At 40.7% G+C, this 15,394-nt stretch overlaps 1 protein-coding gene across 1 annotated transcript in view; it reads right to left on the bottom strand.

Moving 5' to 3' along the window:
- The window catches only part of LHCGR (luteinizing hormone/choriogonadotropin receptor), a gene marked incomplete at its 5' end in the record, with an annotated part of 26,150 nt that extends 10,756 nt beyond the window's left edge, over positions 1-15,394 (bottom strand). Inside the window, 6 exons of the mRNA XM_010004997.1 lie at positions 1,567-1,644; positions 1,744-1,818; positions 2,299-2,373; positions 4,564-4,638; positions 7,907-7,978; positions 15,345-15,394. Coding sequence (XP_010003299.1) covers positions 1,567-1,644; positions 1,744-1,818; positions 2,299-2,373; positions 4,564-4,638; positions 7,907-7,978; positions 15,345-15,394 — 425 coding nt within the window. The remainder of the gene's footprint in view (positions 1-1,566; positions 1,645-1,743; positions 1,819-2,298; positions 2,374-4,563; positions 4,639-7,906; positions 7,979-15,344) is intronic.

Genomic DNA, 15,394 nt, shown 5'->3' with positions numbered 1-15,394 from the left:
ATTCCTGCAGGCTGACTTTTCACCTTCACAAATGACTTGTGTTTCACCAGGCTCCAACAACTAGAATTACTTCAGCTAATTACAGTTAATGGCATGAGGTGGAGTTAACGTGTAGCTCTACAATTAGGAAGCTGCTGATAAGGTAATTCTTTTATTCTTGTGGCAAGCTCCCTATCAGAAAAGGATGGTAGAAAAATGATCATTGGCTGTTTCCTGACTGAGTTGGATCCATTCCCATTTAATACACATTGGGGTTACAGTAAAAATTATAAGCACCTTTCTGCATCTCTGCTATGTTCATTTTCTTGCACCATTCACAGAATCGTAATTTTGCTGAAGTTATTTTGCAAACTTGCTGGTAGGGAAGAGGCTCATAAGATGAAATTATGCCCTAACCTAAGCAATTGCTCCAGTTTAACATTGTGTAGGAGCAGTATTCAGTCAAATTTATGTTCAGTTCCTCTAATGGTTTCAGAGACTATTGGTCAATACATAAAATTTGTGTCAAAATTACTGTCATGCCAGCACATCACCCTGATGAAGGGCCCAATGCAGTCAGCTGCAGCACCTGCCCATATGCACAGCTCATTTGTGGGTGCAAATATGCATGGAGTTTTTTTTTTGGGGGGGTTAGTACACACTTGTCTCATGACAAGGCTCCTCATTTGGATGCATACTGCTTTTTAAGTATCAATCTGGTTCCCAAAGGCTGGCTTTACTGGCATCCAAACTGGTGTTGGTGGCTAAAACAAGAAGTAGCTGGCTGGCTGATGCTCAGCTGGTCCTTCCTTGGGAGACCTCCATTTCAGCCACCTCTCACAGAGAGGCTCACTCTTTGATTTTTTTTCCTATTTCAGCACTTCCTTGTGGAATTTTTTGTGAGCCAAGGGTGCTGCAAAATCCATATATGGTTTTTGCTATGCTGGCAGCTGACCCCTCCCCTTTGCTTTCTGCTTTTTGGGTTCCTCAGGTGGGGCATCTCGCTTAGCATCAAACCAACATTAGTCTCAGAGGTGGCTGTAGCAATGAATCCTTGGTTTGTTAAAGGGAAAGTCTTGGTGTAGAGGCTTGTGGGAAACCACATAAGCTGAGTCAAGAGAAATCAAGGTAGGAAAAAGCATTGGTACTTTGTACCAATTTCTTCTCTCCCTTCCTCCAGAGGGATTCCGTGTAGCTGGAGCTGAGAAGTGTCAGATCAGTAGAATCAGCCTGGATGGTCTCTGAAAGCACTAGTTCAAGAAACCTCATCCCTGAGTAAAGGAGTTGGCCTCTAGCCCAGCTTTTGGACTTTATGACCTGTTGATTTTTAAAACAACGTTGCATGGAAAATGAGTATTTGGATTCCTCCTCCTGTTTTCTTTCCTAATTGAAGTTAGCCTTTGGATAAAACCCTGCTCTTCAACTTGAAGAATGCCCCTCTAACTGTAAGTGTTTCAAATTTAACTCACAATATAGACATATATTGTATGGAGCTTAATTTCAAGATTTTTATAAAGTCAACCTGCATTTCTCACGCAGAAGTGTTATCCTCACAGAAGGAACTGGAGCTGAGATCATCTTACTCACAGGGTCAGCGATTCATTGTTCATCCCCTGGAAAGCATTCTGTGGTATAGTTGTCATATGCAAGTTATCACAGAGCTCCCTTTGGGAGGAAAAAAAAAAAAAAAAGGCTATTTTTGTTAGTGATACAGGAACGAGTTGAAAGGGACTCACAGCTGGGTTAGGTTGGGTCTCTACTCACAGAATAAAATGAGCTTCTAATGAGAAGATCTGAGTCAGATCTGGAAATAGTCTTATTCCAGTGTTACAAATGCTCCTAGAGAAAAGCACAATTCCTATTTACAGGAGAAAAGACTACCAGAGTGGATGCAACAAAGAGCCAACTTGGTAGGTATAGAGTTAACAAGGTATTAAAAGGTGAGTGACAAATAGAACATTTTTAATTAGGCCCCACTTGTTTGTAAAACTTATTAATTTTTGTAGCATTCTCAAGCAGTTTCCCAGAGAAGCAGCAAATGTTCTCTCTAGATTAAGCATAAGGAAGAGATTTGAGTTACTTTTGCATAGTACTCTGTATATCTGAAAGCTTTATTCTAGAAATAAGCACTTAGCAGAATTAATTTGCAGACTTTACTACTATCTTGTCCATTACTGCCCTGAGTTACTGTGTGTGCTTTTACTACCCTGTAATGCATGAAAAGCTTTTTTTTTTTTTTCTTTATACCTCTGTTTCTTTTCCACTTCTCAAGAGGAAAACAAAAAAGGCAAACAGAAAGGAAATGGAACTCTTTCTTACAAGTATTTTAGCCTTGGAAGGTTTCTGAATGCTCCATCCTCAATGTGCAACAGATTTTTCGTGTTCAGGATTAATCTGTAATGAGGGAACAATATCTCAGTATGATAATTGTTATATGTTTGGAGGGTCCTGAATTTTTCTAACAATTGGCTTTGTCAGAAAACAGCCAAGTGCAGAATATGACAGAAGACTCTCCTGCTGTGAGCAAACTTTCTAAAAATATGCCATGAGTGCATTTTGAAGCATTATCAGTAATAAAAATGGCCTGTAATTGTTATGTAGCTGACAAATGACAGCAGCTCTGGAATTCTTACAGTTCACTGAGCTGAGATGATCCAGTTTGGATATCCTGGTCCCTGGTGGGAGTTAGCATTTTGCTGTCTGCCAGTTATTTGGGGTATGTGTTCATGAGCTCATGGCATGCCTAGCACACTGAGCTTCTGCTCCACTGCAGGGGCTCAGAGGCATGAGTGTGTGACCATGGCAGTGGCTGTGCCTCTAAGAGGTCATCTTGGAGGTGGGGCTGAGCAAGGACCTGAGCTCTGTGCCTGGTCCTTGTGTTACAGTCAGATCCCTTGGCATCATCCCTTGTTTCCATCAGATTACTGATGTTCTGCCTAGCCAGGAAAGGCAGTTCCACAGATAGTTTAGTCCAAAAGGTTTTGGCATATGAAATTGCACCAAGAGTTGAAATCCAAGAACTACACTGAACCCACCTACCCACATCATCCATTGAAAGTGCCTATGAGTTCAGCTTGGGACATCATGAAACATGTGGAACATTCAAGATTCAAAAAGGTTTTCTTGCTAGCCTCCTGTAGCTCTTGATTTTTGGTTTGGGCAAATGACAGGCAAATGACAAGCTATCCATAATCAAATGGATAAATCTGTTCCACAGACAGCTGAACATAAGCCAGCAGTGTGGCCTCGTGGCCAGGAAGGCCAACAGCATCTTGGTTTGTATCAGAAATAGTGACCAGGAGGACTAGGATTATGATTAGGACAGGATTGTTCCCCTGTACTTGGCCCTACTGAGGCTGCACCTTGAACACTGTGTTCAGATCTGGGCCCCTCACTACAAGAACATTGACACCCACAGTAGGGTGATGAAGTTGATGAAGGGTCTGGAGCACAAGTCTTACAAGGAGCATCTGAGGGAACTGGGTGTGTTTAGTCTGGTGAAGAGGAGCGGAGACCTTATTGCTCTCTACAACTACCTGACATGAGGCTGTAGTGAGGTGGATGTTGGTCTCTTCTCCCAGGTAGCAAGTGATAGAACAAGGGGAAATAGGCTCAGGTTGTGTCAGGGGAGGTTTACATTGGATTAGGAAAAATGTCTTTACCAAAAGGGCTGTCAGTTGGAACAGGCTGCCCTGGGCAGTGGTGGAGTCTCCATCCTTGCAGGTATTTAAAAGCCACGTAGATGTGGTGCTCAGGGACATGGTATAGTGGAGGACCTGGCAGTGCTGTGGTAACAATTGGACTTGATCTTAAAAGCCTTTTCTAGCTAAAACAATTCTATGATTCTAAATCCTTTATTCCATCCCAATTGGAAGAATTGGACCCAATCAGAGGTAGGTAACTCTGTACCTCTGCTTGTGTGAGCAAGTAACTGGCTTCATCTATAATAAAGAAAAGAAAAATACTTATTTATCCTCACTCACTTGCACCACTTGCTGCTCATGCTGTTGGAAAAAAAAATCAGTAATGAGATATTGAATCAGATTTATAGTTTCCAGTTTCACGAAATATTTCAGAGCATTCTCCTTGTCATTGCTTTAACTCACTCTCTCAGATGCTTGTGCTATGCAGGTCAAGTTTAAAATCAGTACATGTTCTATTTGAGTAATATTTAAGCGCTCAAAAGAAGAGCTATGCATACTAAGCAGCTGTATTTAAACACTGAAGGGCTTTGAAAAAACCCCATCTTCAAAAAGGAAGATTTTTCTCATCTGTTGTCATCTTGAATGATTTCCCTGCTTAGAAAGCCTGACAGTGCCAGCAGAAGCAGACACAGAGCTTGCTCCTGTCACTGAGCACACTGCAAGCAGTCTTTGCATGATTTACATCTCCAAGGCTGGACCTTACAGGGCACTTGCTATTTTATATGGCATTTCAAAGAGAAATGTTTCTCATCATAGATCTAAACTAAAGCCAGCTGAAGTAAAAGAGGAAGATTTGGTCCCATAATACTTCTCTGCTGACTGTTTACTCCTTGATGATCCAAAATGACGACGTGGATGCCTTTTTTTAACTGATGCTTACATTTCAGACAGAGTGGGAAGGCTGTCAAATGCACTTGCTTCTATTCTCTCCAGGGAGTCACTCTGAGAAATTTCACTGTAATGAAAAAGGCAGGCACAAAGCAATACATTAACAGGAAACATACCAGAAATCAGCTTTCCACTTAGTCTTTCCTTCTTTTCTACATAATTGTGCAACCCCCCCCCAACTAATTCTTGCTTGGCAGCAGTGCCTATGCCTCACCTGCAACATGTCAAGAGCGGGTGCCAGTAGGATTTGAGAAAGACCAGCCTTTTGCTGTCATGGAGGGTATGACAACCCTTTGGAGTAACTATCTCTGTAACAGCCAATCTCCATTTTCTCAGTAATTTGTAGGTCAGGTAGTGACTTAGGGCCAGGACTAATGTCAATAGAGTGAGCCCAAGCCTGTGAGTCTCCTATCGTCGGTTCTGATTAGTGAATTTATTTGAATCACAGAATGTGTGAGGTTGGAAAGGCCCTTTAAAGGTCATCTAGTCTAGCCCCCTCCCCCCCTGCAGTGTACAGGAGCATTTACAACTAGATTAGGTTGCTTAGAGCCTCATTAAGCCTGACCCTGAATGGGATGGGGCCTCCACCATCTCTCTGGGTAACCTGTTCCAGTGATCCACCATCCTAATTGTAAAGCACTTCTTCCTAATATCCAATGTAAATCTGCCCTGCCCTAGTTTAAGACCACTGTCCCTTGTCCTGTTGCTACACATCCTTGTAAACAGTCCCTCCACAGCTTTCCTGTAGGCCCCTTCATGAACTGCAAGGCTGCTACAAAGTCCTTCCAGAGCCTTCTCCTCTCAGCCTGTCTTCCTAGGCATGGGCAAGGATGTAGATGTGTTAAATGGTGCTTCATACACTATTATTAAGTCAGGATGATGGTCATCTCATCCAAAGATGTAGAAATACATGAATATGCATTCAGTGCACTTTATGAATATTTTTTTTATTTGATTGCCATTGTCATTACATACATGCAAACTGAAAGGAAATGGCTCTTTTCCATTATTACACCGACCAACATAACTGTTTCCATAGGCACTGTTGAATTTCAATGTATTGCTGCTCCTATTCCATACAGGTAGTTAATAATAACCAATGCTGAATATACAGAAAAAAATTCCACTTATTTGATGCTTGTTAAATACCTGCTAGATTAAGATCTATGACACTACACAAAATTGCCTCCTGAAAGTAAATCATATATATTGATGCATACATAGGGGAAAGGCCTTCAAAACAGTGTTTTCTCTGAGCAGAATTGACTGGAAGGGCACACAAACTAAATCTAAGATTATATGCTGTCAAGGAAAAAATATTTTCTAACCAACAGGAATGCATCTACAGAATCAGAGTCAGTATTGCCACAGTCCTGAGAGTTACCTTATTTCAATTATAAATACAAAAAACAATTCCTACTGGTGTTGATATAAAAACCCCTAGGCCAGAATGAATTATTCTTTTCATTTGTAGTGCCAAAGGGAGATGCACACCAGAAATCATATATTAAACATGTATGTATTTCTTACGGAAATATTCAGGATTTTTTCTGGTTAGAATTCACTGAGATCGTTATTTTTGCTATTGCATAAATGAAAGATGGATGTAGAAAAAGTAGCCTGCTGGTCCTCAGAGACTCATGGGCTGGAGGGATTAGTGCCTGCTTGAAGAATTAACTTAAGGACTCTTTAAAGTCTGGGGTCTGAAACATGGTCTCTCCAAGGGGTCTTCCACTGGCTTACCATTTACGTATGTTAGAATGACTTACGGCAGTAAGAATAATTTATCATCTGATTTGCAGATGGTGATGAGTTGCCAAATAGATTATTTAGAGATTTATAATTTTAAACCATGCATTTTTCAAAGTAAAACTAGATCTCAATAAAATTATGAAGTGTTTTATAGATCTACTTCAAACAAATATATCGATCTCTATGCCGTTAATTTGGACAGATAAATTAAAAGGACACAACAAAATCAATTAAATACTCTTTATGGAATGGAAAATGTCAATGAGCAAGACATTCTCTGTGAAGAATAGGATATGCATAAAGTTTGGGAAAGTTTAGCTTCAAGTCATACAGGTAGGAGAAACTTTGTAGATTTAATTAGTCTCCCATCTGAAAATGTTAAGTTCTCATAAATCATTCAGATGCAAGTAAATGCAAGAATACAGTGCCACTGGATTGAGCTACAATACTTTCTTGCAGTGGAATACACACAGCAGAGTTTAGCTTATTTTCTATTTGCTAGAGATAGAGAAATATAGAAATTCATAATTTGGCCAAACCTGTTTAATGCATGAGCACTAAAAGCTAAGCTAGTCTATCTGAGTCTATTCTGACATTTGCATTACCCTCATCCTACAAGGCTTTGCTTTCAAGATTGCACCACAAAAGGGTTTCCCACTTTCTCTTTTTGTTTCCTTGAAAATAAATTATGTAACATCTAATATGTATTATAATATCTGATGCACTACATGCCTGTCATAGGTGAAGAGCAGTACAAAAACTGCACCTTGAAAAGCAAGTGGCATCATTTGTGCTACAGCATAGGTTCTGGGGGAGGTCATTCCCTGGTTCTGCATTGCACTGGTGTGTCATCAACTTTGTGCTTTAGAGACCCCTCAATGCAGATAAAATAAAATGTAGTAAGTAATGGAGACTCAAGCCTGCCATCTTCCAGCTGGAATAATAACAGAAATAAGGGCAAGAACAGCAGATGAGCTTTATGTCTGAGTCCTTGATATAAAACAGGTACAAAGCCAAGGGAGAAGCACACATACCCAGTGTGCAAAACTACAACACTTGTAAACCAAAAGGCCTCAGAAAGAGATCACAAAATTGTCACCACTGGAAAAGATCTCTAAGATCACTGATTTCAGTCCCACTGATTCCCCGCCACGCTTTCCTCTTGGTGCAAAACACCAAAGAAATATCTTAATTGGATACTACATAAATGTAGAATCATGGAATGCTATAGCTTCCATGGGAGTGATAATGTTTCATGCTAGAAATCTATCTCCTCTGCCAATCAAAAGCACCTATCATCAGTTATTAAGCTGTATCCAGTTCTCTCCAATATGCTTACTATTTCATTATGTGATATATGAAACAACTGTTGAAAATCACCTTTTCAAATAATCTTTTATATACGGCTTACAAGAAAAGAAATGCTGTATTTATCCTTCCCCAGTGGGTTTTTTTCACCAATAGTAGGTTTTAGCAACACATTTTCACATTATTGTAAAAATATTTTATTTGAGATGGAGGTTTATGATAGATTTTCTAGGAAGAAATTAAAGATAAGGCTATGGAAAATGTTGTTAACTTACATGATGAAGGCATCTCTAAGTCCTTCAAATGCATGTGATGGGATGACTTTTACAGGCAGGTGAGTAAATGATCTGAAAAAAGGAGAGAAGGAGGAAAGGACTGTAAGGCATGGAGGCTCCTTGTCTACCAACTGCACCATTACAGTGGGCAGAAAAAACAATAAAACATAAAGCCACTTTATTTTGCCTGCAGTTCCCTGTACCTCTGAGGCCAGATCTGTTTACCATTGATCACAGCAAAAAGGATTTAAAAGGATATTGGGTCAGCTCCCCAACAGCATAAATTTGAGACTAATCATGGTCAAATCAATAATAATTATAACCTATTAAGAAAATGAATAGCCTGATGGAAATGGTCTGCTACATTCACAGTCAAGGGAAGCTATAGGCTATTTAAAGTTAGTTCCTCAGAAAAATTGGCTTTTGTATAAAGCTTTTCCTCTGTGAAACAGTAGCTTTGTATTCTCTGGATCCTCTTCTTCTTTCAGCAGTAGCCCTGTAACGTTGTAGTGTGGCACCCTGAATTCTCTGTAGAAGAGATCTAAATCAGGCTTGATGTGGTGGATTTTTAGATTTTGAGGGTTTTTTTTTTGTTTTGTTTTGTTTTTTTTAAATAAATTGCATCAATGTGGTTACTTGATTAAAACAACTGCATATTTTCCTTTTTAAATTTTTAATTACTCTGACTGGGAAGTTAATGATGTGGGAGGCAGATCTGCATCTCACCATTTCACTGCACATCTGAATCACAGTACTTTCAGCAGCCAATTTATCTAGCCATGACCACACTCTCCCTGATAATAGCATAGGAAAATATTTAACATATTTCAAGATGTTATCTCTGTGCAAACAGATAATTGCTCCATTTTGCTTTATAATTAAAAATACCTAGTCAGATACATTTGTTTTCTATCCTTAAAACCTCTCTTCAAGGTTTTTGAGTGACATCCTTCTCTGCTATTCATATAACCTGCTTTTTTTCCCCCTTTGTTCTCATAATACTTTATATGAAGGAGATTAAAAATGTTTATCAATTTTTAATAGGTATAGATATATCTTTTCTATATATAGACTTATGCCCACACAATATAATGGCAGCCTGTCACACATATGTATATCTTGAGGTCTAGATGTACTAAAGAGCCTGGCAGCCAATTCCTAGCTAGGTTACAAATAGCCTGTATGATTTGGGGCAAATAATTTAGTTTCCTTGCAGCTTGATTCCTTGTCAGTAAACTGGGAATAACAATGCTTCCCTACCTAATAGAGATGTTGTAAGGATATATATGTCATTGGGTCATACCTGTCTCTAGCTGGATGCTGGCGTGTTGTGTTGTGTGTGAGGTTTGTTTAAATAAAAAATGAAACTAAGTCATGCATCTTGAAAAATGTATTTGCCCCTGAGGGGTCACAGGCAGGTAGAGATAATCCTGCAGAGTACGGCTTGATGCCCTGATCCAAAAGGAAAACAACTTCAGGAAGAAGTAACAAGTAGAAGCCAAGAAATGACTGTTCTATAGCCCTGGCAGCAGGAACCTCTTCCTAACCGCACCATCAGCTGGCGCTGCTTGCAAAATAAGACATACTTTCAGGAAACTGTTTGCCAAAAAATATTGCCATTTCCAAAGGAAACAGAAAGGTGACTGGAAGTGCAAAATATAAAACCAGGTCTTGGCTCTTAATTACATCAAAATCTTCAGCCCAGGAGCCTCCTGTGATGTGCCCGTGTGCAGTGTGGTTGTAAATTCCCACCACGTGAGACTCACAAGCCTTTGGCAATGGTGCTCCGAGCTCAGCCACCTCAGCTATCCAATTAAATTTAAGTGGGATGACTCAGCGCTTTTAGTATGTGCTGTAGTTAAATTGTACCACAGCACTTAAGCCATTCTATATTTCAACTTCATTGGTTTTTGGTTTTTAATTCTCATGAGTTCACCTTGATAGCTGGAGCTGTGAACTCATCCGCACTGACATTACCTTGTCCCATTAAGCGTCTTGCAAAACAGTAAGAACAAAGGAAAAAGGCAATTCATAATCAGCCTTCTCTCTTCGTCCCCAAAATACTGGTGTAGCAGGCACTCACACTTTCACATCAATAAAGATACCTTAAAATCACCATAAAGGTGAAATTTCCCAGACCTGTTGTCCACTTTACTGCTGTGGTTTGTATCCCAAAACCTGCCTGTGCTGAAGGGAAACATCTTCATTTAGATGCCCCTTTCTCTACTCACAGCACTTTGAAGAAGATCCTTTAACTTTCTGAGCACAATCCAGCCTGTGTATTTGTATAAGCATTTAGGTTAATAGAGTTTTGAACTGCTTGTTGCAGGCTTAATTCTTTCCAATGTGCAGAGTAAAGTGAGGCCTTATCTCATGTGTTGAAGTCTCTGCTATTGAACATGATTGATGTCTTTGATAGCACACAATGAAACTCAAGCAGGACTGGCAGGAATTAAATATTGATTTCTTTCTGATAGCACTCAGATTGTGACACTCAGATGTACCCATTTATTAATTTCCCAGAGCTGCAGAAGCTTTTGGCAAAAAAAGAAGAAACTGGGTTTTACAAAGCTACAAAGGTTTTATACATCTAACTTGCTCATGCTACTAGACTGACATCTATACTGCATGAAAGGAGGGACAAATCCATCTTTAATACAAGTTACCAACACTGGTTTGAAAGAATGTTAGTTACAGGATGAACTTTCGCACTTCTAAGAAAATCTGTAATGTTTCTTTCATAGTTAATCCTTCACAACTTGTGTGCTTGTACTCAGTCCTGCCATTCAGCAGCTGACAATGCTGCAGCATCAGCCAGTTGTGGGACTTTTCATCCTTGGAGAAAGGATGGACAGAAAGGAGTGGGAAGCCAGCCAGCCTTCTTGGCATTCACCAGCCCTTAGTGGCTGTATAAATCAAGCTGGGTTTTCAAGGTACATCATTCCAGGCAGTAACATTCGAAATGGCCAGGCTAAATAAATGTAAGACTATTCTAGATTACCTGTCCTGTCCTTGCCTGGTAGCTAAAATACTGTCCTCTCTTCAGCTAGGATTTGTTTCCTGTATTCTTGGTTTTGAAATAACAAATTTAGAGTGGATTTTTCTCAGCAGTGGTTATTTTCCTGCCACTGGCCAGTTATCAAGGCCAGCAGGGACAACGAGAACAAATCCTCTTCTGGTGCCTCTACTGTGAATGTATAGATGGAGCAGAGTATAGCAGAGCTCTTTAGAAAACGTTCATGGGGCAGTCTGTCCCAAGGATAAAGTGGCATAAACTCACTATTGTCCTTTTGGGTTTTGTTGCTTCTGGGATATAGCAGAGGCAACTTGAATCAACTAGACAATTTTTATCTGCTAAACGATAAGCTCTGCTCCTGTGCTACCACATAAGACTCAAGCTCCAAGAATCTTTTGAGAGGTCTAGATACCCAAAGACCTCAGGACCACTTGCCATCCTTTTGATGAGGAATCAAAGCCCAAGTCCACTCACACCACTGGAGAAAATCAGATAATAAATTCTAAAAAAATAACACAGGCCCTATAGCAATAGATATGAATATGTTACTGAGGCTGGGTTGGCTGTTATATTTTAGTGTCGCTACTTTATAGGATTACTCAGGTTTCTAATGCCCAAAATGGGAATGCATGATGGAGACTGTTGCTGGGAATGGCAAACATTTTATTCTGTGGTGTCCTTGGACTTTTAACTGAGAAAGATTTAGAATACTGATTGAAACTAAAACAGAACCTCTACCATTTTCCTAGGATTTTTATCACCTTCTGGGGGCAATGTAAAGCTTTGGCATTGATTTTTACAGCCCCGTATATCATCATGTGTTATCTGCCTGAAATGTGAACTATGATGCTGGATATATCAGACAAGCAGCCAGACTACTTTCTGCTAGGTGATGATGGGTGATACCTTATCTCCTATGAAAGACACTTTGGCCCTGAAATGGAATTCCTCTGTCAATCTGAAAGAGCCAAATGGCCTCTCTGTGAGACATGGTAGCACTGCCTACTTGTTCAGGTTGTTGCCACAAAGTTTTGTATTTGGTGCCTCATTATGCCTCACCCACCCTATTGCAGAAGTCCTGCGTGCAGGAGCACATGCTCAGGCCCAACAGAGTGAACCTCACTATGAAATGAGGTTTTTGAAGGGGTAGAAAGATGTTAGGTATCCAGTGCCCATTACTGTACAGCTGAAGTTGGGTGCCTATCCATTTAGACTTTGCTACAAAAACCCAAAGTACATAAGAGACTTCAAATACTGTTTTGTTTCAAAATATAATGGTGTATTAAAGATTATTTTTCTTTTAAGACTAAGAAGAATCATAGATGCTATCGCCAAAATGGCATACAAAGGTGTCCGGATAATTGAGTTTCTATAGTGTTTGTGTAATGTCCAAATTAAAAACAGGAGCCTGAGAAAAATATGGTCAAATCAGGACTGTATAAAACACAAGAGTTCTACAACTTGTCGGAAGTCTAATAATTTTTAAAACTGCTCCAGCAATAATATGGCATGGCAAGAATAGCTTGGATAAAGAAAAATGGCTGAATTTTCCCTGCAGGATATACACTTGGGATATAACAAATTAGCCAAAGCACATTTGGAAGCACAGCTCATTACAGCATCAGGGCTTGAACTACCCAGGTATAGCTGGAGATAAATATTGGTGTTTATTTTCTTGACTGACCATACTAGTAAGAAGGACTTTTCTGAGGTCTGCTTTCTGTGTTACAGTGGCAACACTGGAAGGACCACAGGGCACCCCAGGAACTGCGTTGGAACAACCTAGAGTAGCATTTTTTTCCTAAAGTATTAGTGCACTTGCAAACATTACACTGCCATTCCCCTGATGCACATAGGTACAGAAGTGATGATGAAGGGACAATAGCAACTTTCTCTGGCTTTGTCTCTCATTCACAGAGCCGTGCAGGGGGAGTAGAGAGCTAAAAAGACTGGGAAAGTATGGAAAGAGAGGGATTCAGTACTAACAAAGCTGGAAAAGCCATATGAGTAAGAGAGAAATGAAAAGAGTGGGGGAAAGATAACAGCTAAGCAGAATAGAAGACACTATTATGAAAATCAAAGAAAAGGTGAAAGTAAGGTTGTATAAGACTTAAAAAGAACAAGAAAATATGTACACCAGTACTTCAGCAACCACATTCATTGTTACAGCTCTGTAGTTGTATGATGAGTTTAAAGTTTCTATTAAAAGAACAAAAAATACAAAGAAACGGAAATTTAAGTTAGTTCCAGATTCAATATCAGATTCACAAATCAGTCTGGATCTGGCCTGGAAGGAGAAGGAATTACAGAATTACAGAATTGTTCTGTTTGGAAAAGACCTTTCAGATCACAGAGCCCAACCATTAACCTAACTCTACTGGTTCTAGTGCTAAACCATGTCCCTCAGCACCACACCTACACATCTTCTAATTATCTCCAGGGGTGGTCATTCAACCACCCCCTGGGCAGCCTATTCCAGTGTTTAATAACCCTTTCATTGAAGAAGTTTTTTCTAATATCTAATCTAAACCTCCTCTGGCACAACTTGAGACATGCCCAGGAGCTTGCAAGTGCAGACTGGAAGACAAGAATTTTTTTTGACATCTAAGTGTAAATATTTTCTCTGTAGGAGTATTGAGCAGAATCTTTGTTGAACTGATTTCTGACTGTAAAGATGGTTTCTACAGCCAACCTAACTGATGGACTTTGTGTACATTCATAAAGATAAAATGTTATATAAAAGGTTGAAGGGAAAAATTATTCCCTTTTTTGCCCATCAGCTAGTCCTGTTGATCTGAGTGAAGCATAATTGGCAGCAGCCATAAGCCCATTTTCTGGCTTAACCTGATCACTGAGATGGATGTAGTTTTTTTCTTGGGGTGATAGATGGAAAAAGGAACAACAAAAGAGTAAAAAAAAAAAAAAAAGGAAGAAAAAGATCACGGAACTTTAGAACTTTTGATAACCTCTCTGGGCTGTGATGTGCATCTTCCCAATAAACAGGCTAGATCCCTGGGAAAACTAACCTCCCCATTTCTTTTTGCTGCTGCAGGGATCCTTGCTGTCACCATCCACTGCCTGCTCTGTGTGTTCCTCAGGAACACTGAGCAAGAAACATGCTTATTGCAGTAGCTGTGGAGAGTCTCTCCAGCATCCACAGGCTCTGCTTTCCCTCACACTAAGGTAACACAGGGAAATGGGGAGGAAACAAATGTATTGCAGAGATTTTTCTAAAAACTGGCTTCAGAGAAATGATTCACGCAGCTTTAGATTAACACAAATTAGTATTTCTTGCTCCTATCAATTCTTGAGCTAGGGAGAAAGGACAGAGGAGACATGGGATAGTATAATCCTTGGGGAATTTCAAGAGCATCTTAAATTTACAAACAATTCAGAAGAAAATGGAAAACAACAGGCTTTGTTACCAAACGGGGCGTAATAAGAAAACCACGGCTCAATTCAAGCACAGATAACCAGCAGATCTTAGAAATGGCAACTGTGCTATCTGTTGGTTGTCTAAAACCATATTTTGACGCCAAGATTGTTTAGATCAGTGATGTAATTGAACCTGTAAACAACACAACAACACTTGGATACATATGTTTATCAAATATTTAGTCTCGTTTACCAGATCATGAGCTCGGCGTGTGGGAGTGGGGAAAGGGGGATGCCTGTTGTTCCTTGCTGTTATAATTTATCCCTAATTCCCAGAGGAGCATGAGGCAGAAAGATATGATGGACCACCCTACAGAGATCCAAACAGCTGTCAAAACTCACAGCAGCTTTTTTTTTTTTACAACCAGAGGGGGGAAAAAGATTAGCCAGTAACTTGACAATGAGTTGGACCTCAAAAAGAAGCAGTGGGCACTACTGGGGGGATCTTGATGCTTTAAGAGTCGAGACATTAAATTGCACAAACCCTGGGAGAAGGGGTTCTGAGAGGTCAGATTTGTGAGAGAAACAACAAACGAACCCCCGGAACTGACAGAAGGTTTATGATCAAATATCCACCTTTTACTTAATGTTTCTTTACACTTAACTCTGCCCTCACAAGGTGCTGGTTTTGGAAGGGGAGCGGCAGGTTTTGCCTCCCGCACGGTGACACACGGACCGCCCCGGCACCCGGCTTCCCGAGTGTGACACTTCCCCTCCCGTGGGGGAAACGTCCCGAAAGAATCTCCCTCCTTCTCCTCGGGAGCAACCTCTGCCCCCCGCCTCCTTGCCGGGAGCCCCAACTCCCAGCCAGGCTTCAACACCCCGAGTAAAACTCCAGCCCCGAGCATCCCCGCCGGGGGGACGAGCGATGCTCAGGAACGAGCCGGGATAACGCGGAGCGCTTGGGACGCGGAACTTCCCGGCCCGCCCGGCATGGAACAGCATCACCCCCCCATCTCCCCGGGTAACGCGCCCCGCGGTACTTACGCGCGGGCGGGCGCGGGCAGCGCCCCGAGCGGCTGCGGGGGGCAGCGCAG

Source organism: Chaetura pelagica, unplaced genomic scaffold (assembly GCF_000747805.2).
Source record: "Chaetura pelagica isolate M959 unplaced genomic scaffold, ChaPel_1.0 scaffold8, whole genome shotgun sequence".
Lineage (NCBI taxonomy): Eukaryota > Metazoa > Chordata > Aves > Apodiformes > Apodidae > Chaetura > Chaetura pelagica.
This window is presented reverse-complemented; position numbering and strand designations above follow the sequence as displayed.